This window comes from Amblyraja radiata, chromosome 1 (genome assembly GCF_010909765.2).
Source record: "Amblyraja radiata isolate CabotCenter1 chromosome 1, sAmbRad1.1.pri, whole genome shotgun sequence".
NCBI classification, from domain to species: Eukaryota; Metazoa; Chordata; class Chondrichthyes; order Rajiformes; family Rajidae; genus Amblyraja; species Amblyraja radiata.
The window spans coordinates 147,270,166-147,295,711 of NC_045956.1; the positions used below are offsets into that span (position 1 = coordinate 147,270,166).

The 25,546-nt window shown below is 39.4% G+C and overlaps 1 protein-coding gene across 1 annotated transcript in view; it reads left to right on the plus strand.

Annotated features, from left to right (window-relative positions):
- dnai1 (dynein axonemal intermediate chain 1) overlaps nucleotides 1-25,546 on the plus strand; it is a 158,845-nt gene that overhangs the window by 105,217 nt on the left and 28,082 nt on the right. Inside the window, exons 15-20 of the mRNA XM_033038027.1 lie at nucleotides 2,447-2,694; nucleotides 9,235-9,324; nucleotides 17,523-17,610; nucleotides 20,618-20,697; nucleotides 22,998-23,146; nucleotides 25,339-25,438. Coding sequence (XP_032893918.1) covers nucleotides 2,447-2,694; nucleotides 9,235-9,324; nucleotides 17,523-17,610; nucleotides 20,618-20,697; nucleotides 22,998-23,146; nucleotides 25,339-25,438 — 755 coding nt within the window. The remainder of the gene's footprint in view (nucleotides 1-2,446; nucleotides 2,695-9,234; nucleotides 9,325-17,522; nucleotides 17,611-20,617; nucleotides 20,698-22,997; nucleotides 23,147-25,338; nucleotides 25,439-25,546) is intronic.

The following is a 25,546-nucleotide window of genomic DNA, read 5'->3' on the forward strand; positions in this document are numbered from 1 at the left end:
TCTGTAACTCCTCACATTGCCAGAAAACATTTGTTCAACAATCTGCTGATGTGAAAGTTGAGGATCCAGTTGCAGTCGCAGATGTCTCTCTATATCTATCAGGTGTCAACCTCCGACACTCTAGATAAAAGAATCCAAGTTTGTCCAACCTCTCCTTGTAGCTAATTAATCCAGGCAGCATTCTGGTAAACTTTTTCTGCACCCTCTCCAAATCCTCCACATTCTTCCTGTAAAGGGGTGACCAGTACTGCACACTATACTAACTGTGGCCTAACCAAGGTTTATACACCTGGGCCTTCTCCCATACTAATTTCAGGCACCCTTAGCAGATCATTCTTTCATTTTTCAAGATATTGTACTGCTGCATTTTGTCCATTGGCATCACATTTCATGCTACTAACCCCACAACCTCTGATTACATTAATATCTAAAAATCGATCTCTGTCTTGAATAGAATTAAAGATTGAGCCACAGCAGCCATTTGCATAATGAATTCCAAAGATTCAACACCTAATAGATGAGGGAAATTTTTTCTCAAATCTATTCTAAACGATTTGTCGCAAACTAACGTTAAACTTTCAAAGAGATCTCTTCTTATTCTTCCTAGGGAAATTGCATACATAAAAAAAGGCTAGTTATTTATAACTTAAAAGAGTTATTTAAAGGTGCATGTAAAGCTAAAACATACAATTAAAAATAAGTATCTATTTCATGAAGTTAAAGACGTAGAATGAGACTATATAAGGCGCTGGTAAGGCTGCTTTTGGAATATTGTGAGTAATTTTGGGCACCATGCCTGAGGAAGGATGTGCTGGCAATGGAGAGGGTCTAGAGGAAGTTTACAAGAATGATCGCAAGAATGAGTAGGTTAACTTATGATGAGCCGTTTGTTGGCACTGGGCCTGTACTCGCTGGAGTTTAGAAGAATGAGGGGGGGACCTCATTGAAACATACAGAATAGTGAAAGGCTTGGATAGAATGGATGTGGGGAGGATGTTTCCACTGGTGGGAGAGCCTTGGACTAGAGGTCATAGCCTCAGAATTAAAGGACGCTCTTAGGAAGGATGTGAGGAGAAATGTCTTTAGTCAGAGGGCGAATCAGTGGAATTATTTGCCACAGAAGGCTGTGTGGGCCATGTCAGTGGATATTTTTTAAGGCAGAGTTAGATAGATTCTTGATTAGTGCAGGTGTCAGAGGTTATGGGGAGAAGGCAGAAGAATGGCATTAGGAGGGAGAGATAGATCAGCCATGATTGAATGGCGGACTTAACTTGATGGGCTGAATGGCCTAATTCTACTATTCCTTATGACATGACATTCTAGGCTCAGAAAGCTGACATAAATCAATATTTTATGGATAAATCTGCTCAATATTTTGAAATTATCACAAGGCATTTTCTAAGGTTGCACTAATGCAACCACCAGTGAAAGCTACCATTCATGTTCAAGCCAAGCAGAATTTTGCTGGTCCTTGCCTATTTGGGGTCATACTTGTGTGAATTTATATTCTGTGATGTCAACCTGAAACAGAGTGAGTCCATTATTGGGCTATTTTCAATTTATTGTTAAAGTTAGATCAGTTTAATAAGTACCAAGCTTTCAGTTAAAGTACTCCCATGGGTTCCTCTGAAATCAAATATACTTTTCCCCTGTAGAATCAAAGCACCATAGAAAAGAACAGCACAATTTGAGACGTTAGTCCATTTCAGCCATTCCAGTTCATTACAGAGCTATCTAATTAATCCCATTCTGTACACTTCTCAACAGTCTGACTATTTCTTGCTCTTCATTTTAATTGTGCAAATCCATTTTAACTGTTAATATTGCACTTGCTTCATATATTCTTTCAACAGTATATTCCAGTATATAGTACTTTTTGGAAAAAAGCACTGAAACTGGATTTCACTCATTTTTGGTGTGCTGAATTGGCAGCCATGTGGGGTGTCACCAAAACAAGTTGTAAAGTTGGGACACAGTCACTTTAAGAAATTAATAATTTTCTTATTCACAGTAAACACGAAGTACAAGAAGGGTCAGCATTAACAGGAGTCACTGTTGCATAATGTACACAACACTTTCAATGCCTTGTAACTGTATCTTATGTCTGGTGGCAGAAGAATTTCCCTCCGGGATAAATAAAGTTGTATTGTATCATTTTAATCGGGTGAAGTTATATTGTGCCAGAATCCGAATGAGAAATTCCAATTTAGTTATTTTTGTTCATTATAGACTTTTGTAAGAGTGTAGTTGTTGCCTTATTTACAAGAATATATATTTTGATATCTTTTGAAATGGCAATCCCAAGTTTATTTAAAAAAAAAAAATTTCTATGACTATATGATTTGTGAAATGAAAATTATTTAAATTGTTGTTTAAAAAAAGTCTTCATTTAGCTCCTGCTTCTTTGGTTAATAAAATCTTATTTTTTTCTCTTCTTTGCTCCTAGATGATTTTATGAAGCAGAACAATGGTATGCTTCTGATTCATTCTCTGAAAAATCCTATCTACCCTGAGTATCAATACAGCACAGAGAGCAGTATCTTGTGCTTAGACTTCCACCGTTCTTATCCGCATTTGATAGCTGTTGGATTTTATGATGGCAACGTTGCTGTCTACAATCTTATGGAACGGACTGATGGGCCCACTTACAAGAGTACAGCTTACACTGGCAAGCATTGTGATCCAGTTTGGCAGGTGAGTCTTATTGTAGCTTTACAGTATGTAGTAAAATTCACAATCTTTGCAGAAGATTAACAATGAATCATTTTGTTCAGTTTCTATTTGTTAAAACATGTCAAAATGTAAATGTTTGCCTTCCTATATTGACTACTTGATTGCCATATGGGAATCAAGGTTAAAGGGGCTGTCCCACTGCGGCAACCTAATTGGCTAATTTAGAAGAGTTTAGGAGAGTTTGAAAAAATGTCATGTTGAAGACCTCCTTCGACTATGTAGAAGACCTTCTTCGATCTCCTTCGACTATGTTGAAGACTAGCTTCGACTTGCTTCAGGAATATTGGACACCGAATAGTGGAGAGTGAAGACAACCACCTTCGACCTCCCTTCGACTATGTTGAAGACTATCTCTGACTACCTTCGACTACCTTCAATTACTTTCAACTACCCTCGCTTACCTACGAATAACATGCCGACCTACTACGACCTACTTCGACTAAACCTACGAGTAGATAAAGTATAGATTTTTTCCATGACGATCATTTTTTACTCGCGGCATTTTTCAACATGTTGAAAAATATGCCTCGACCTAGCTGAGGCCTCGAGTACATGGGGACTATCATCGAGCATGAAGGAGAGTTACAAAGATCTCCTAGGACCTCGTGTCGACCATGCTGCGAGTATGAGTCGAGGGCAAACTCGTCTGAACTCATGGATTAGGTCACCGCAGTGGGACAGCCCCTTAACATTGACAGAACAAGTATTTATCCATGTCAATGTCTGTAACACCTAAAGGCACATAAATAGAGTGATCTGTCATGTTTTTTTTTAAAGTGACTTCAGAGAAATAAAATTAGCAATTTGTTCTGAGTTCTGAAGAGTTAACTAAAATGGCAAACATCATTAACCTTGGAAACGTATAATGTCAACATGAGGAATCACACAGTTTAAATGGAAATGGTCTTCTGTTATGTTATGAATTCAGCACTCTATCAACTTAGTTACTGAGTCACATTAAAATTTATTTTTGCAGGTTTCAGATTTTCTACAGCTTTCACTGATATATTTGACAAATCAATTGTGTTTGTGCTTATCTAACCGTTCCAAAAAATTGGGAATTTTCATGGAAATCTAGTTGTTATTATATCCATAAAAATGCAAAGAGTTCAAATCTAAAGGACAGATTCCAATGTCCAAAACAACTAAACATGTAATTGGTTCAGGTTCCGCAACTTTAACAGATTTTAAGCTACACTATAGGAAGGATGTGATTCCACTGCTGAGAGGTCAGAGGAGATCCATCAGGAGACTAGACTAGGCAACTGTTTCACGGAACATATGTGGTCTGCTTAGGTCTGCTGGATTTTCCAAATACCAACCATTTTAACTCCCCCTCCCATTCTCATACTGACCATTCTGTCCTGACCTCTAGTATTGCCACAGTAAGGACACAGGCAAACTGGGTGTACAGTATCTCATATTCCACTTGGGTAGCTTAAACCTAATGGTTTGAACATTGAATTCTCCAACTACAGGTAACACCCCACCCATTTTTTACTTCTTCTTTGTCCCCTCCTCTCTTTTCTGACCCTCATGCACACCCATTCTCCTACTATCCTATCCCACTCCCGCCCTCCCCAAGCTCGTCCCCTTCCCCCTATGTCCCTTCCTCAAGCTTTACGTTTCACTCCTCTTTCACCTCTTCTCTCTGTATCAACACCCTTTTGTCTCTTTGTCTCTTTTTTTCTCTCCTTTTCTCTTTTTTTCTCTCCTTTAATCCCCTTTTGTCTCATTTTCATCTCTAGCCTTTGTCCACCCATCTGCAAATCAATAAATAAAACCTACACCTGTAACCAACTATCACTTGGCAGGTTTTGTTCACCCACCTGTTTTCAGTAATTTCTCCTTCGCTACAACCAGTCGGAGAAAGATCCTGACCTGAAACATCACCTATCCATGCCTCCCAGAGGTGCTGCCTGACCCACTAAATTCCTTCAGCTTTGTGTGTTCTTTTCATGATTCAGGCATCTGCAGTTCCTTGAGTCTAAAATATATTAGTATTGGTTTTAATTATTGTACAAGATACAACAAAAGCCTTTGTTTTGCATGCTATCCAGGCTGATCTTATGCTGAGTGCTCAGTGGCCAGGTCGTGCAGGGTGGCAACCTAGTTGATTTAAATGGAATCACATTGTTAAGGGTTGTGAGGTAGGGTGTTGGTGGAAATGGCTGAAGGAATGGGAGAGCGAAGTTGTGAAAGCAATCCCCGCTCATAAAAAATAGTCAATAATTAATTTGAAAACGGATTAAACCATGTTCTCCTTGGCTTATATAAAGGACAAAGTGCTGGAGTAACTCAGCGGGTCATCCAGCATCTCTGGAGAACATGAATAGGTAGGATTTCGGGTCAGGACCCTCCTTCAGTCTGAGAAAGGTCCCGGCCCGAAATCCTACCTATCCATGTCTCCAGAGATGCTGCCGAACCGCTGAGATACTCCAGCACTTTGTGTTCTATTGCGTAAACCAGCTTCTACAGTTCCTTGGTTCTACTTTCTTCTTAGCTTAGCTGACTGAGATGTTTTTAAAATATTACATTTAAATACAATTAAAAACAAATACATTTAAAAATATTTAACCAAAGTCAATTCATTTTTTAAAAATGTCTAAATTTATTTTCATTTTCCTTGCTCCTTCAGGGCTATTCTCTCCATTCAAAGTAAAAGGTCATTGTTCCTGCATCAACTTTAACATTGCAGATGGAGTAGACAGATTCCCTCATGTTCCACTGCTGGGTATAATTTCAAAGCATGGCAGTGAAACTGCTGATGGCAAATAACCAGCAAGTTTAGGTCTTCTCTGCTCATGCAAGACACCTGAACCTTTGCCACAGAAGGCTGTGGAGGCCAAGTCAAAAGATATTTTTAAGGCAGAGATAGATAGCTTTTTGATTAGTACGGGTGTCAGTGGTTATGGAGAGAAGGCCGTAGAATGGGGTTAGGAGGGAGAGATAGATCAGCCATGATTGAATGGCAGAATAGACATGATGGGCCAAATGACTTAAATATGCTCCTATCACTTATGGCCTTATGAACCTGGTGGCACTATTGCCATTTATTCCCTCTTGCCTTCTACTTATGCTATTTCCTCCAACTTCTCCCCTCTATCTGTACCTTAAAAATGTATCTTTATTTTAAGTTCAAATGTAATTGACCTCATATTCTGTTTCTCTCTTCAATGTTTGACCTGCTGAGTGATTCATGATGTTAGTTGTACATAGATCTGTAAATACCTTTTCTTTTCTACGTGGTCTTGTCTTTTAACTCAATGGTGTAAGGGTCACCACGACACATTTAGTAAGGCAGCTGCCATACAGCTCGAGTGACCTGGATTCAGTGTTGCTTGTATGGAGGTTACATTACACTGTAACAGAGGAAGAGGATTTTTTGGAATGTATGCGGGATAGTTATCTAAATCAACATGTAGAGGAACCAACGAGAGAGCAGGCTATTTTAGACTGGGTATTGAGTAATGAGGAAGGGTTAGTTAGCAGTCTTGTTGTACGTGCCCCCTTGGGCAAGAGTGACCATAATATGGTTGAGTTCTTCATTAGGATGGAGAGTGACATTGTTAATTCAGAAACAATGGTTCTGAACTTAAAGAAAGGTAACTTTGAGGGTATGAGACGTGAATTGGCCAAGATTGACTGGCAATTAATTCTAAAAGGGTTGACGGTGGATATGCAATGGAAGACATTTAAAGACTGCATGGATGAACTACAAAAATTGTTCATCCCAGTTTGGCAAAAGAATAAATCAGGGAAGGTAGTACATCCGTGGATAACAAGGGAAATCAGGGATAGCATCAAAGCGAAGGATGGTGCGTACAAATTAGCCAGAAAAAGCAGCATACCGGAGGACTGGGAGAAATTCAGAGACCAGCAGAGGAGGACAAAGGGCTTAATTAGGAAAGGAAAAATAGATTATGAAAGAAAACTGGCAGGGAACATAAAAACTGACTGCAAAAGTTTTTATAGATATGTGAAAAGAAAGAGATTAGTTAAAACAAATGTAGGTCCCTTGCAGTCAGAAACGGGTGAGTTGATCATGGGGAACAAGGATATGGCGGACCATTTGAATAACTACTTTGGTTCCGTCTTCACTAAGGAAGACATAAATAATCTGCCGGAGATAGCAGGGGACCGCGGGTCAAAGGAGTTGGAGGAATTGAGTGAAATCCAGGTTAGCCGGGAAGTGGTGTTGGGTAAATTAAATGGATTAAAGGCCGATAAATCCCCAGGGCCAGATAGGCTGCATCCCAGAGTACTTAAGGAAGTAGCTCCAGAAATAGTGGATGCATTAGTAATAATCTTTCAAAACTCTTTAGACTCTGGAAGATTCCTGAGGATTGGCGGGTAGCAAACGTAACCCCACTTTTTAAGAAGGGAGGGAGAGAGAAAACGGGGAATTACAGACCAGTTAGTCTAACATCGGTAGTGGGGAAACTGCTAGAGTCAGTTATTAAAGATGGGATAGCAGCACATTTGGAAAGTGGTGAAATCATTGGACAAAGTCAGCATGGATTTACAAAAGGTAAATCATGTCTGACGAATCTTATAGAATTTTTTGAGGATGTAACTAGTAGCGTGGATAGGGGAGAACCAGTGGATGTGGTGTATCTGGACTTCCAGAAGGCTTTCGACAAGGTCCCACATAAGAGATTAGTTTACAAACTTAAAGCACACGGCATTGGAGGTTCAGTATTGATGTGGATAGAGAACTGGCTGGCAAACAGGAAGCAAAGAGTAGGAGTAAACGGGTCCTTTTCACAATGGCAGGCAGTGACTAGTGGGGTACCGCAAGGCTCAGTGCTGGGACCCCAGCTATTTACAATATATATTAATGATCTGGATGAGGGAATTGAAGGCAATATCTCCAAGTTTGCGGATGACACTAAGCTGGGGGGCAGTGTTAGCTGTGAGGAGGATGCTAGGAGACTGCAAGGTGACTTGGATAGGCTGGGTGAGTGGGCAAATGTTTGGCAGATGCAATATAATGTGGATAAATGTGAGGTTATCCATTTTGGTGGCAAAAACAGGAAAGCAGACTATTATCTAAATGGTGGCCGACTAGGAAAAGGGGAGATGCAGCGAGACCTGGGTGTCATGGTACACCAGTCATTGAAAGTGGGCATGCAGGTGCAGCAGGCAGTGAAGAAAGCGAATGGTATGTTAGCTTTCATAGCAAAAGGATTTGAGTATAGGAGCAGGGAGGTTCTACTGCAGTTGTACAGGGTCTTGGTGAGACCACACCTGGAGTATTGCGTACAGTTTTGGTCTCCAAATCTGAGGAAGGACATTATTGCCATAGAGGGAGTGCAGAGAAGGTTCACCAGACTGATTCCTGGGATGTCAGGACTGTCTTATGAAGAAAGACTGGATAGACTTGGTTTATACTCTCTAGAATTTAGGAGATTGAGAGGGGATCTTATAGAAACTTACAAAATTCTTAAGGGGTTGGACAGGCTAGATGCAGGAAGATTGCTCCCGATGTTGGGGAAGTCCAGGACAAGGGGTCACAGCTTAAGGATAAGGGGGAAATCCTTTAAAACCGAGATGAGAAGAACTTTTTTCACACAGAGAGTGGTGAATCTCTGGAACTCCCTGCCACAGAGGGTAGTCGAGGCCAGTTCATTGGCTATATTTAAGAGGGAGTTAGATGTGGCCCTTGTGGCTAAGGGGATCAGAGGGTATGGAGAGAAGGCAGGTACGGGATACTGAGTTGGATGATCAGCCATGATCATATTGAATGGCGGTGCAGGCTCGAAGGGCCGAATGGCCTACTCCTGCACCTAATTTCTATGTTTCTATGTTTCTATGTTTCTAAAAGGGGGTTTCTGCTGGATGCTTTGGTTTCCCCCCACCTCCCAAAGAGGTGTAGATTGGTTGTTTGAAGAAGGGTTTCGGCCGAAACGTTGCCTATTTCCTTAGCTCCATAGATGCTGCTGCACCCGCTGAGTTTCTCCAGCATTTTTGTGTACCTTCAATTTTCCAGCATCTGCAGTTCCTTCTTAAATAGATTGGTTGTTTATTTGACCACTGCAATTTGCTCCAGGTATGCAACAGTATAATCTGCAGGAATGTGTAGGAGAATGACATTGAATTAGTTTATAAGGGTACTTGATGGTCAGCACAAACTAGGTAAATCAAAGGGCCTGTTTCCATCCTGTGTCTCTCTATCAATTTTGACAATACTTCAATTTGTCTTTCCAAATCCAAGGTAGTGAACCCAATTTTCTAGGATATTTCATCTCTCCTGCTCACTCTCTTCTTTGTTCTTTGTTCTGTTTGCAAAAGCTGACACCAGAACAATTTCATCAGAAGATTGTCAATGCCTTTGGGTATGTTCTCTTCTTTTATCCATCCAAGCAATGCACAAATAAAACAAGAATAATATTATGCCTTTAGCCTAGAAATTGCCCAGACTGAATTTTTTTTTGCATGTCTGTTTTCATTTTAGCCTGCTTCAGACTGTTGAGAATCTTTGCATTTACTATTTCACAGGTGAGATGGCTAAAAGATGACCTTGACAACAATATTAACTTCTGCTCGATCTCATCAGATGGACGTTTTGTTTCTTGGGCTTTGATTAAGGTATACATTTTCCTGAATATTTATTTGATAGTGGTCACAATGCTGGCCTTGATACTTTAGGAGGCCGTCTGATTGCATGTAGATCATGTTTACAGAACCGGGATAAACAAAATTCAGAGTTAAGACAGGATTATTCATACAGTCGTACAGTGTGGAAACAGGCCCTTCAGCTCAACTTGCCCACGCCGACCAACATGCCCCATCTACACGAGTCCCACATGCCTGTATTTTGCCCATATTCCTCTGAACCTATCCCATCCATGTTCCTGTCTAAATGTTTTTTAAACTTTGTGATAGTACCTGCCTCAAATGCCTCCATACACCTACCTCCCTTTGTATTAAAAAAATTGTCCCTCAGGTTCTCATTAAATCCCTCCTCTCTTACCTTAAAGGTTTGTCCTCTGGTTCTCCATTCCCTTACTCTGCATAAACGACTCTGTGCATTTACCCTATCTATTCCTCTCCTGATCTTGTACACTACTATAAGATCACCCCTCATCCTCCTGCAGTACAAAGAATAAAGTCCTGGCCTGCTCAACCTCTCCCTATAACTCAGGCCTATGAGTCCTGGCAACATCCTCATAAATCTTTTCTGCACCTTTTCCAGCTTAACAACATTTTTCCTGTAATAGGATAACCAAAACCGAACCCAATACTCTAAATGGGGCCTCACCGATGTCTTGTATAACTGTAACATGACCTCCCAACTTCTATAATCAGTACTCATGAAGTCCTATGTGCTGAAAACCTTCTTTACCACCCTATCTATTTGTCACACCACTTTTAAGTAACTATATACATTTGTTCTGTGCTTTATAGCTCTATAACTATGTGTAAAACTGGTAGTGAATTTCAAAAATGTCAATTTTTCCTTTCTATTAAATTAAACAATTTTAATTGCTACATTGTTACTAATGACAGAAATTCAAGAGAAAGTTCAATGCTGCCTATAGGATGTAGAGTCATACAGCACAGAAACAGACACATCGCCCCAACTTGTCCATGCCAACCAAGATGTCCCATCAAGAATTGTCCCACGCCCACATTTGGCCAATATCACTCTTAACATTTCCTATCCATATACCTGTCCAAATGTATTTTAAATGTTGTTGTAGAACCCATCTCAACTACTTCCTCTGGCAGCTCATTCCATATACCTTCAACTACCTATGTGAAAAGGTTGCCCTATTAAATTTCCCCCCTCACCTTAAAACTACGTACTCTGGTTCTTGATTCCCCCATGCTACTCTGTGTATTCACCCTATCTATTTTATTACACCTCTGCAAGATCACTATTTTTTTACACCTCTGTAAGATCACCCCTCATCCTCCTGCGCTCCAAGAAGTAAAGTCCTAGCCTGCCCAATCTCTCCCGATAGTTCAGACTCTCAAATCTTGGCTACATCCTCTTAAATCATTTCTGCACTCTTTCCAGCTTTACAACATCCTTCCTGTAGCAGGGTGACCAAAATTAAACACAATACTCCAAATGTGGCCTCACCAATGTATTTTACAACTGCAACATAACATCCCAACTTCTATATTCAATACCCAGACTGATGAAGGCGAATGTACCGAAACCCTCTTGACCATCGAATTTACATTTTCCCCCACTTTCAAGGAACTAATTACCTGCGCTCCTAGATTCCTCTGCTCTACAACACTCCCCAGGCCCCTGTAATTCGCTGTGAAGGCTGTGCCCTGGTTTGACTTCCCAAAATGCAACACCTCACACTTATCTGGATTAAATTCCATTAAACAAGGCCCACTTGCCACCTTTGCTATACATGATACCATTCATTTAGTGTCATCTGTAAACTTACTAATCATGCCTTCTACATTCAAAGGTTTCAAAGGTTTCTCATCCATGTCGTTGATATAAACCATAAATAACAAAGGGCCCAACACCGATCTCCGAGGCACACCACTAGTCACAAGCCTCCAGTCCGAACAACAACCTTGCACCATCATGAAGGGAATTCTCTAACCAGTGGCTAGCTCTCCCTGGATCCCATGCGATGTAACCTTCCAGACCAGTGTACAATGCAAAACGGTATTGAATGTTTTGCTGAAGTCCATATAGACAACGTCGACAGCTTAATGATCTATAGAATTTACTTTGAAGCTGCTGTGGACCAATTCTTTGTTAATGATGCAGTGTCAAATTTGTGATTTTGATGGGCTTTGGAATACATCAAGTTGTACACAGTATTGATCATTCACTTATTTTGTTTATACTTACTGTAGAAAATTTGAGCTCTGGGGTGAATAATAATACTACAATGATGAATGTAGTATTCTGAATTTAGCAGGTGATAATGAGAATTGATGTATCCCTATTGAATAATGGCTGTTTTTTAAAATAATACACAATTGTAATAAACAGTGAATAATCTCCAGTGAATGCTTAACATTTACTGTAATCAAGGAAAAATATCCTGCTTATTTTGATTCGTGGAATTTCTATTAATCACAAAAAAGTATGTTCTGCATTTGAGTTTGCAATTGATCTGAAAATGATTTGACTTGTTACACCTCTGTGATGATATAAATAATATGTATTTTGAAGGTCTTCAGGATTTTAGCCAATGAAATAATTCTGCAATGTGTACAGGTTGTCCTCAGATTATGACAGGGTTTTGATCTTGTGAACTGTTTGTAATCTAGACAGTTCCCAAGTCGGAAAAACGACCACTAGTGAATTCCCAGATGGCAGAAGATATCTGTAGACAGTAAATCCATCTACTGGTCTCCCAAATACTTATTCATACTGTATGTATGTATGGGCTGCACATATATTGGATGTTCATAATCTATGGAAAACCAGTGGTTTAGTCAATTGATTAAATTTAAGAAAATATAGATACTATTTTGCACATAGCAAGCAAGGAACCATAAGCAAAAAGTATCTAAATGTGTTATTAGTGACTTATCAACAACAAAATAAACTAATTTTCTCATTTACAATCAGGGAGATGTCCTACTTGGATAAAATGTCCTCACTAAACACTGTTGGTCTCAACTAACCTGATAGTGAGGTCTGTGGTTAACTGTCACATAAATCATAAGGATCTTACCTTCACAGTACATGGAGAAAAAAAATAGTACTTGATTAAGGACGCATTTGAACTTAGTACATACATTTATCCAAAATAATGTATTATATGGGCAATCATTTTTAATTTTCACTTTGAAAGGTGCACTAGAATAGCAGAAATCAAGATTGTTTAAACATTTATTTTGTAATGTCCCAATGTATCCTAACATCAATCACATAGTTTCTAACTGACTGTTCATGCATGAGATTTTATAGCAGTCTACTAGCATGATGGACATGGTGCTCCAACTTATTATTCTGTAAACAGAAATTGTATCACACTCAGAGGAATTACATAAATGACAGAGCAAGTATATAAATCAACTTACCAATGATATTCATGCCACATTTAAGGTTCATTTATTAAGGTTTTAAGAATGGCGTTGTATCATAGAATGATAGAACGCAGAAAATCTTTCAGCTCATCGCTCAAATGTCAGCCTATTTAGTGGAGCTATCCGATTAATCTCTGTCTTTTTCCTTTTTAGCTGTAGTCTTGAAATTGTTTTTCAGCATGCATACTGTATATCTAATTTACATTTGCATTTTGCCATTGGATCCGCTTCCTCCACACTTTTAGGCAGTCACATTGTAGATCACAATAATTCTCCATGTAAATAAAAAGTTTCATAGAAATATAGAAAATAGGTGCAGGAGTAGGCCATTTGCCCTTTGAGCCAGCACCGCCATTCAATGTGATCATGGCTGATCATTCACAATCAGTACCCCATTCCTGCCTTCTCCCTTGATTCTGCTAGCCCTAAGAGCTCTATCTAACTCTCTTTTGAATGCATCCAGTGAGTCGGCCTCCACTGCCTTCTGAGGCAGAGAATTCCACAAATTCACTGCTCTCTGGGTGACAACGTTTTACCTCATTCCAGTTCTAAATAGCCCACCCTTTATTCTTAAACTGTGGTCCCAGGTTCTGGACTCCCCCAACATCGGGATCCTGTTTCCTGAATCTAGCGTGTCTAATCCCTAAATAATTTTATACGTTTCTATAAGATGCCCTCTCATCCTTCTAAATTCCAGTGAATACAAGCTCCTTCTTCACATCTGGTTTTCTCTTTTTATTTGCCTAAATCTTTGTCTTCGGGTTACCAGCTATCAGAAATGAAACTAAATGTGAGGAGGTAAGTACATCACAAAATGTCTTAACATTCACTGTACAGAAGGTGTCATCAAGTCTATATTGGCTCTATGCAAAAACAATCCTGCTTGTCCCACTCATCTGCCTACTCTGTCTGTTTTGCCCCATAATTATTTCCTTTCAAATACTTATGGGCAGGGTGAAATTTGGTAAAGGTGCAACTGGTAGAGGTGCTTCCTCATCGCTCCAGTGACCTGGGATCAATCCTGACCCCTGACGTATTCTGTATGGAGTTTGCATGTTCTGGCTGTAAACAAATGGGTTTCCTATGGGTGCTTGATTTCTTCCCACATTAATACATAGACTTGCATGTTAGAGGGTTAATTGGTTACTATAAATTGTCCCTAATGCGTCAATAAATGTTTTAATCTGGAACAAGTTAATGAGTCTGGAGAAAATAAAGTGGGAGCAGTCTATAATGGGCACGATAATTTACAAAGGCTCTGCGGGCCAAAGGATCTGAGATATAACACTATGACTTATCCAGCTCATTTTTTTTAACTCGACCCATGAATTTGCCTGCACAGCTACAACTATGACAAAACTCCACACCCTAACCACTTCTTGTGTAAAGAGGTTTGACTTCATGTCACAACTGGAAACCATTAATTTTACCCACATTTAATGCCAGAAACCAAAGACAAATTTCTCCTCCATCTTCTCCATGGCTATCTGATCAAACCACTTTGCCTTTTAATTTAAAGATTACTACTCGATCATCCGTCAGAAAAAAGAGCCTCAAAATATTTAGTCTTGCACGCAAGTGTTCTGTTCGCATCAATGTAATTATTTTGTAAGTTCCCCAAAGACTCCAACATTTAAAAAAAATAATTAGATCGAAGCATCCACAGTGTTCGAAATTGGATCTAATCAAAGTCCCTTATGTGTTTAATGTAAATTCCTACATTTTCAATTGTATTCCTTGGAATACTTTTACCTAGATATACATCTCTTTTCTGTCTTTTAAGCCTTGCCTAACTTTACGAGTTACTTTAATTCTCACCCTTCTTTCAATCTAATCTTTCAGCCTTTTGTTCTAATGAATCTTATTGCAAGTGCAAGGAACAATATCTAATTTTCAAATGGGCACATGATAGCATTCCAGATTCATCATTAGTTCAAAGTTTTCATGTAAAGATTTTGCAATTTATATTTACCATATACCTGTCCAAATGCTTTTTAAACATACCGGCATCTACCTCCCTCTGGCAGCTTATATACCCACCACCCTGTGTGAAAAACTTGCCCCTCTAAATCTTTCTCCTCTCATCTTAAAACTATCTCCTCTAGTTTAAGACTCTCCTACTGTGTGAAAAAGGCTATGACTATACCCTATCCATGTCCTGCCTAATTTTATAAACCTCTGTAAATCATTCCTCAGCCTTCTTCGCTCCAAAGAAAACAGATCCAGTCAAAGGTTTTCTGCACCCTCTCTAGCTTAATCACATAGTTCTTACAGTAAGTTGATGAGAACTGCATACAATACAAGTGCAATCTGACAAATGAGATGTACAACTGTCATGTGACTTCCCAACTCCAATACGCATTGCCTCGGCACAATGATGCCAAGCATAACATTCACTTCTTCACTACTCTGTCTACCAGTGTCGCACTTTAAGGGATCTGTACTCCAAAGTTACGCTGTTCAAGAACACTCATTGGGTCCCTACCATTTGTTGTGTATGTCTTGGTCTTGTTTATCTTCCAAAAATGCATTACTTTTACTGAGCATTACTGAGTTAAATTATATCAGCCATTTCCTTGACCACTTACCCAGTTAATTTGTTGTAAAATTGACACAGTCTTTTTCACTGTCCACTACACAACTAATTTTGGTGGAATCTGCAAATGTGTAAATGTCATTACATTTTCTTCCAAATCATTAATATGTATGACAAACAATAAAGGGCATCGCTATCACCCTCTACCTTCTATTATCAAGCCATTTTGTACCCAATCTGCTATCTTCCCCCGTCGATCACCCCACCATTTTCATTCACCTCACCTCCTCAAAAAAAATGCAATGAAATTTGTGAGTTACGATTTCTCACGAACAATGTCACACTGACTATTCCTAATCAACCCTTTCCTTTCCAAATGCAAAGAAACTCTGTCCTTCAAAATCACTTCCAGTAACTTTCCCACTGCTGGTTCAAGATTCACAGGCAAAGTTCAGTGGCTTGTCTTTGCAGCACTACTTAAATGAAGGCACAAAAGTAGTCATCTTCCAATCTTCAAGTACCTCACCCATGGCTAACAAAGTTAAAACAAGTTTGGGAGGACCCCAGCAATCTCCTCCCTTGCTTCCCAGGGTACAACTGGTCAAGCAACATTTCTTGAACCAATGACCATCCCTTTTCCTTCACAGATGCTGCTTAAGTTTCTCCAACAGTTTTTTTTTAAACCCAAGATTGTAACTTCTGCAATATCTTGTATTTCCATTAAATCCGTCGAAGCTGCTCAACCTAATTCTGTCCCAGAAGATAACTCAATTTTCCAAAAAAAATGAATCTCTTCTGCCTGCAACAGCTATTCACCCACACATTCATTTGTTATACCGTATTCCTAATTGCTCGAGCGTGTGCATATGTTCTACACAAACGTCCTGCTTTTTAAACTTCTACCTAACTTATATTCACTTTGCAGAAGCTGATCCCTTTTTCTACCTATGTACAATGTGCACAATAATCTCTGTCTTGAGAAAGTTCTGCAACTGCTTTGACTCTGGCATCAGGGAGGCCATCACCATCCTGCGTTCTCGTCCATGGCCAAAGAATCTTCCTTGTAGGAAGGAACTGCAAATGCTGCTTTACACCAAAGATAGACACAAAACACTGGAGTAACTCAGCGGGATAGGCAGTATCTCTGGAGAGAAGGAATGGGTGACATTTTGGGTCGAGACTGAGTCAGCAGTAGGGTCGAGACCCTGAAACGTCGCCCATTCCTTCTCTCCAGAGATGCAGCCTATCCTGCTGAGTTACTCCAGCTTTTTGTGGCTACAAGGTATTTTCAAATAATCTTTTGTCTATCTCTCTATCGAATCTCTTGTCATTCCTGCTCTCCTAGGCTCCACCCTCCAATGTTGTGCATCACGGCCATGGTGCTACAGACGGTTGCTGCTACTGCTTCCCTTTGAAAGGCCACCCCACTCAACAGTATTAAACATACATTACTGAGGGGAAGTTCACATAACAATCCAGCACTCCATCTACCCCTTCTGTGTTTCTTGGTGGTCACCTAACTACCTGTTGCCTGAACCACAGCTAGACCACCTCCCATAAGGCTCATATATATGATGCTCTCAGCATCACAAGTCTAACAGTAGCTTCACCTGTTCGATGCAGTCAGTCAGGAGCTGTAACTGGACACATTTCCTGTAGACATAGTCATAAGGGACATTGGAAGTTTTCATAGTTTCCCACATTCTACAGGACAAACACATGATTGCCCTTACTTCCATCTTACTTCCATCTGTAAACCCCCTAATGCAAAGGAAAGTAAAATATGTCATTCTGATTGTCACTTAATCCCTCCTACCTTCAGACCTATCACAACCTCAGAACCTTCCCCTTTATTTATTCTTCTTTGTTCATTTCCATTGCATCTTAAAATGTGTTACACCTCAGACTCTCAAAATTTCTGATGAAAGGACAATGACTTAAATCTTCAACACCATTTCACTATCCACTGCTGCTACCTGACCTGACAAATAATTCTAGTTATTTCTGTTTTTATAAATAGGAGATAAAGGTGGCCACCCAATTTATCTTTCACCTATAGTGCATTTATTTAAAAGAGTGCAAACAAATATCACTTTGGTTATGCAGCATAGCTAATTATTGTGATATGACTGAGGCAAAAATTAAAAATTAGCAAGTCAATATTAATGATGTATTCATTTTGGAAAATGCAACCACTAAAGTAACTGGAATATATTATTTTTATTCCCAGAATGAAATTATTCACACAGATATCATCAAACTTACACTTGATGGAATTTGTAAAGATGCATTAGAAAATTTGCAGCTGCAAATTATGGGTAAGCCATAATATTTAATCATATCATCTATCAGAACAAGCAATTATTTTTCCACTTCAAGAATCTTCAACCAGAACTAATGCGGAATCCTATCCACAGTTTTTTGATTCAAATAAATTATAGGCTTTGTGGCAATGAGCCACATTTCTTACATGTTAGAACTGGTTTTAGTAGCTAAGGAATGCTTCAAAAATTTCAATTAGCAAATTATGTTTTACATCCTCTTAAATGTTAATTGCCGATTATGTTTAACCCAAGATACTGTACATGTTTAAAAATGTTCTTGTTGAGGGAAATTACAGTCAATGGGTTAGGGGTTATACATTATTTTGAGCATGGCAGATTTTTAAAGAAAGAAAAGGGAATTTTACAGCTAATAATTGAGTCAGTTTAAGGTACGGATCTGTGCCAGCCAATTTTTTGCACAGCAAGTTCCCTTAAACTGCAATGAAATAATGATTGAAGCAGGTTATCCTTTTGGATAGTTGAAGAAGATAGGCTAACCAGAACATACAGGTCTTTAAACTTAGGTTTAGGTGTGTTATTATTGTCATGTGTACTGAGGTACAGTGAAAAGCTTTGTTCTGCATGCTATCCAATCAGATCAGATATATCATACATGAATACAATCAAGTCAAACTCAAGTACAATGGATAGAGCAAAGGGAAAGATACAGATTACAGAATATAGTTCTCAGTATTGTACCGCATCAGTTCCAAAGTCAAAGTCTAATATCCAGATGGAGGTGAGTTGGACAGTACCCAAGCTTATTCCTCCCATCAAAAGATGTATCATAGTTTTATATCTCATTAGAAAGATGTACCTCCACCAGTGCCAGTCTAGACAAATGCTCATTGATATTAAAAAAAAAAGGGTAATGGATCCACAATCTCATCTTTTATCCAAGAAGTAAAACAAGAAACTGTGAAATTTACCGAAACATGCTGTCGCAGAATCCATCTAATTCTGACCTATAATTACAGTTCTGTGGAACTCTTGAATCTGTGAAGGCCATTCCAAGAAGAACATGAACATTGAAGCAGAAATAGTCCATCTGGCACTTATGCTATACAATAGTATCATGGATGTTCTCTCCTCAGACCCATTATCCATTATGCTGAGGCTTTAAAAGACGCTGGTCAGGCTGTATTTGGAATGTTGTGAGTCATTTTGGGAACCATTTCTGAGGAAGGATGTGCTGGCTCTGGAGAGCGTCCAGATGAGGTTTACAAGAATGATCCCAGGAATGAGTAGATTAACATATGATGAGCGTTTGGCAGCACTTAGCTTATATTCGCTGGAGTTTAGAAGAATGAGGATAGACATTGAAACATAAAAAATAGTGAAAGATTTGGATACAGTTGATGTGGAGAGGATGTTTCCACTAGTGGGAGAGTCCATGACTATAGGTAAAGGACGTTCTTTAAGGAAGATGAGGAGCAATTTCTCTATTCAGAGGGTGGTGAATATGTGGAATTCTTTGCCACAGAAGGTTGTGGAGGCAAAGTCAGCGGATAATGCAGAGATAGACAGATTATTGAGTAAGGGTGTCAGATTTTATGGTTAGAAGACAGGAGAATGGGGTTAGGAGGGAGTGATAGATCAGCCATGATTGAATGGCAGAGTAGACTTGATGGGCTGAATGGCTTAATTCTACTCCTATCACATGACATGATACAATCTCTTATTCTTTTGATTTTTTTAAATATCTAAAGCTATCAATCTCTTTCTTGAACATATTGATTGACTGAGTCTTCGTGGATAGTAAATTCAAAAGGTTTATCGCCCCAGATGAAGAAAGTTCTTCTCATCCCCATCCTGTATTGGTTTACCTCTTTTTGTCAGAATAGTTAGTTGGCTCTTCATTAAATCAAATTCAACCTTTAAACTGATCCTGTCTATCTTTCCTCTGCTGAGAAAATAGGGAAAATGTTCCATGAGTTGCTTTGTTTGAAATACAGGTGAGTACGTGGCATGGTAGTTTTGAGGTGTGGTTGCGGCCAAAGGATAGAGAATAATTAGGAGAGAATACTTTACAGATCAAATTTTAATCCCACTGTATTATCTGAAGTTTAATTGTCTTGAGAGTGACCAATATGTTAGGTCCCAAGATAACTTGGACTACTTTCTTCTGCAATACTTCCAAAGCAAAAAACGAAATAGGGAAATGGCATTCACCTGTTATGTGACTCAAATGAAAACTATATCAGTGTTTGGTTCAATGTTCAGAGTTTCACAAAATAGCCAGGAAACATTTGCCATCATATCTTACTCGGGGAAAATATGATTTGTTAAGCACTTAAGTATGAAAACAAAAGCATTGCATGATTATATTTCCATGCAAATGCTTTAAAAAAAACGTGTCCTCCTGTCAAAGCATTAAAATAGGACATTTCCAGTTCAAGGCAATTTTTCAAGATATCTGTTTTCTGAATTGAAATGTAGAAAATGCTTACCATCTCTATACTTTGTCAAATATCTTATAATTATCCCTCAACAACTCCATCTACATTAATGATGTGACCCTCATTATTTTGTCAAACACCATTCTGCTAATATTCCATGCCATGGAGACCTAGACCCTATAAACATTCTTGCCTCAGCCTTATTTCATTAAGAAGAACCTTACAGCATGGAAACAGGCCTTTTAGCCCTCCACAAAGAGGGCCAGTTTTGTGCCTCCTCTTTATCTATTATCTTGCAACATGGGATAATCATTCATCATGCCATCTAAATGCTTCCTAATAATTATTGATTTTGTGACAAGTAATAGACCTACGTTTTCAGAACTTCACAGGTTGAATATAATGCAATGTGAACCAGAATTGTGAAATCAAGAGCATTTGCTGTGAACTATCCGACAGGCCAGTTGCATTATTTGAAACTCGATCATTCAATTTGTATTCACATTAATTGAATGAAATAATGAAAGAATATAACATTTAGTATGGCAAAAATCTTATAATTTGTAAAACTTATTCCTTCACATTTTGTGTATTTAAACTAGGTTGTGGAACCTCATTTGACTTCCATAAAAAGAAACCCAATTTGTTTCTTGTTGGCACAGAAGAAGGAAAAATACACAAGGTAATAAGACCAAAAAAATCAATGTGACTAAATGCTCAAGAAAGCAAGCGTAGTGTCAGAATACAGTACATAACATAGTGTAATCTATCAATCAAAGATGGCATTTGAGCTAACACTTGCACTCAGTCTGCCTAGGCCTGCTAGATCTCCCGGTTGCTCACCATCAAACCTCCATTTCCCATACTGATCTCTCTGTCCTGCATTGCCTGAATTAGACCACATGGAACTGGAGGGAAAGTGGCTCATATTCTGCATGGGTGGTTTACAACCTAATAGTATGATCATTGGATTCTCCAATTTTAGGTAATACTCCATACCATTTTTTTCTCTCCACTCCTGCCTCCCCCCCCCCCCCTTTCCATGCACTGCTGCACACCCATTCTCCCACTCTCCAACACTGTCCACTTATATCCCTCTCTCACTCTTTCCATTCACTTCTCTTTCTTTCATATTCTCTCCTGACAAACACCCTTTTGTCTAATTTAGATGCATTTCTATCTCCCGTTTGTCCCCTTTTCATCTCTAAGCTTTGTCTACAGTTCTGCCAATCAAATCAAATTCCCCACCTGTATCTACCTATCACTTGCCAGGCTTTGTCCCGCCTCCACCTATTTTCCAGCATGCTCTCCTCCACTACAATCGATGTGAAATAGGGTCCTGACCCGAAACGTCATCTAGCCATGTCCTCCAGAGATGCTGCCTGACCTGCTGAGTTACTCCAGCACTTTGTGTTCAACACAAGATTCCAGCATCTGACTTTTCTTCAGTCCACATCTGAAGCTTGGTGTTCCTTATTTCATAAATGCTTATTTTGTTACTAGTGAGAGTACAGCAAAAGATTGCATGATTGACCCAAGTAGTTAACTGAAAAGTGTGGCTCTATTGAAAGATTTGATAGATTTGCTTAAAACAATGAACAGTTTGGATAAAGGAGACTCATAGCTGGCTGAATATGATCAGCAATAGTAGCCATGGCTTTACTGTAAAGCACTAGTCTTTGCCATTATTGGGAGTGGGAATACTTTTGGAGCCTCCTCCTCTCGCATGACATTCATGTTATTTAACTGATGGTCAATATTATTTTTGATATCAGGGCTACAAAGCTTTGATCTCATATTCATAATCATAATCATACTTTATTAGCCAAGTATATTTTGCAACATGCGAGGAATTTGAATTACCATACAGTCATACCAATAAAAAGCAACAAAACACACAAAATCCATTTTAACATAAACATCCACCACAGTGACTCCTCCACATTCCTTACTGTGATGGAAGGCAAGAAAAACGTTCAATCTCTTCCCTTCTTTGTCCTCCCGCGGTCGGAGGCCTTGAGCCTTCCATTGACTGGACGATCTTGGCTCCCGTAGCGGGCGGTCAGGCCCTCCGCATCGGAGGCGATCAAGCTCCCGCATCAGGAGGATCTCAGCTCCCCCCCGCGCCAGGCGATTGGATCCTGTGACTTTGGAGTTTTCTGACATCAGTCTCTACCCGAGACTGTGCGCTCCTCGATGGTGAAATCCGCAGGAGCATTGGTCCCAGGCAAGGGATCACAGGATCCAATAGTAAGTCCACAGCTCCAAGGTGGGGGCTCAAAGTCAGTGTCGAGCAAGGCTGCCAACTCCCTGATATTAGGCTGCAGAGCGACCGGAGACACGATCCAGAAAACAATCGCATCTCCGGCAAGGTAAGAGATTGAAAAAAGTTTCCCCCCACCCCCACCCCACATAAAACAAACCAGAGAACATTAACACATACTTTTTTAAACGCATTAAAAATGACAAAAAATACAAAAAGACAGACAGACCGTTGGTGAGACTGCCACTGCCTAGTCTGTTGGTTATGAGATTTAGACTTTAGAGATATCTTAGTTCAGTTTCAAGATGGGACCACTTTAGGTTTGTCCAGTGCTTCTCCTAACTTGCCTTGCCATGCCCGTCGCCAAACAAGTGTTGATTGCCTGACATGATAGTAATGTTAAAGTGAGGCTCATTCTGGTTCATAAATGCCTCTACCCCATACAGGTTCACATATTTTTCTCTGGAAGATTTGAGTAAAGTAAATGGAGGTGATTCAATGTGTATTCAATGTATATAGCCACAAAATGTTGGAGTAACAGCAGTTCTGCCAGCATCTTCCCATTTCTTCTATTCAGAGTTGCTGCCTGAGAGATCCTGCTGAGTTACTCCAGCAATTTGTGTATATCTTCGATGTAAACAAGCATCTGCAATTCCTTCCTACACATATATTCAATGTATCATCAATAAAAAACAATTTCTCATTATTTTAATTTTTAGTGTTCCAAAGCCTATTCCAGTGAATTTCTGGCTACATATGATGCCCATCATATGGCCGTGGATGCATTACACTGGAATGCCTTTCATCCAGATATCTTCATTTCCTGCAGTTCAGATTGGACAGTGAAGATTTGGGACCACAATTTAAAGTAGGTGAAAATTGAGAATGAAGATGTTTTGAATAGTTTTACAATGCACGATATAAGAGGCAGATCTGTCTAGTTTCACATATTGGCTTTCACAGGTAAATTTTATGTAGGATTTTACTTTGTCCCCTTTCATATCATTATTTTTATTCATCTAATTTCTTATCCTTTAATACCACTAAAGTAAGAATAATACAGTCAATCAATTTCCAAAGATTCACTTCTGATTTTTGTTGAAATAACATATTTCAAGTGAATAACACTTTTGGAATGAGAACTGAAAAAAAATTGCCAGGATTTCTAATCTACTCACATTTTGTTAAATATTAGCAAAGAGATTTGAGAATGTAAACTTATGTTTTGCAATTGGTTCTCTTATTACCATGAGAACATGAGAACATGAGAACATATCTTTCTTTGAAACTATATTCTGACGAAAAAGGTGCGGGAGCCCAGGTTGAAATTTACGAGTCATCTGTAAATACAGGAGAGGTGCCGGAAGACAGGAGGGTGGCAAATGTTGTGCCTTTATTCAAGAAGGGCTGCAGGGAAAATGCTTGAACTATAGGCCAGTGAGCTTAACATCTGTAGTTGGAAAGAAACTAGAGGGTATTCTGGGGGATAGGTTATACAGGCATTTAGACGGACAAAGGCTGATTACGGATAGTCAGCAAAATGTTGTACATAGGAGGTCATGTCTCACGAATCTGATTACGTTATTTGAAGACGTGACACGAAAAGGTCAATGAGGGCAGAACTGTAGCTGTTGTGTACATGGATTTATGTAAGGCATTTGACAAGGTTCCGCATGGTAGGCTGCTCTGGAAGGTTAGATCGCATGGGATCCAAGGAGAGTTAGCTGAATGGATAGCAAATTGGCTCCATGGAAGGAAGCAGAGTGTGATGGTGGAAGATTGCTTCTTGGATTGGAGGCCTGTGACTAGTAGTTTGCCCCTGGATTCAATGCTGGGCCCATTATTGTGTGTCATCTATATCAATGATATGAATAAGAACATACACGGCAAGATTAGCAAGTTTGCAGATGATATAAAAGCCAGTGCTTTTGCCTGCATGTGGCTCATAGCCCTCCAAACCCTTCCCATCCATTTATCTGTCGTTAATAAACTCAAGAAAATATTAAGTCTACGTAAGCCTGTTTCAGTTTCCTGGGTCCAACTCAGAGAGAAGTTCCCCCCCCTCACCTTTCCCTCCCAACTCCAGTCCTGTCCCGACCCCCTGGGAAACTGAAGGGAGCGACAATCAACTGCCACGGATACAAATAATGTCATACACAAGAAAGGGCAGATGCTGGTTGACAAAAAGTGAACACACAGTGCTGGAGTAACACAAAGACGCAGCAGAATTTTGGAAATGTCATCCCGTCACCCATTCCTTCTCTCCAGAGATGCTGCCTGTCCCGCTGAGTTAAAGAGTGCCCACGGTAGACTCCCGAGCCACTACGGTAAACTCACGGGCTACTACGTTCTTACAAAGAGTTTAACATTTTTACTTCAAGAGTAAATTTGACTCGTGGAAATTTTTTATCATGTTGAAAGATTTTCACAAGTTAACAAGTTTCCCGAGTACCTGCCGTTAGCGTTACGTGTCGCTAAGTTACGTCCACGAGTTCCGACGTTCCCGCTACATTAATTCTACGTGATTACCACCAGTTTGATTTGTTTTATACTCGGGATCACTCGTGGGTGGACTCGCACCGTGAGACAGGGGTTTAACTCTCTCTTGAAAGACATTGGCTGAAATAATTAGTATCATTGACAATTCTTTAGCAGGAATAACCTGATTATGCTTTTTTCTCATCTTCAGTATGGATGGCTAGCAGCTCTTGTGGAACTCATCCAACCTTTGAGAAGATTTGTTTTCAGGGTTGCTGGGTCTCCATACATTCTCTTCAGTCGACGAACCAGTTGCAATTTTTGTTTAATCACCAATACATTAGTATGAAACATCGACATTGTTCCAGTGGAAGGCAACAACTAACTTGAACAATACAGGAAAAAAAATCCCATGTAAAAAGTCAGTGTTCCTTTAAAAGTTGAGTACATTAATATACTGCGACAGATACAATTCCATTTAAAATGAACACTTGGCTTTTTTCTAGTACAATAAATTAGTTTATCCTAGAAGCCAATATGTTTAAACTACAATAATCACGATTAGTGTATCTTATCTTCTAGGAATCCAATGTTCACCTATGATCTTAACTCACCAGTTGGAGATGTTGCTTGGTCACCTTACTCTTCAACTGTGTTTGCAGCAGTAACAACATCTGGAAAGGTAATATATTTTATTGTACTGCATAAGATATTTCTCAGAACTGTGCCAACTTTTAAAATTATTAGATTTATTAATTAAGTATGGTATTTGAGATGGTCATTATTAGGA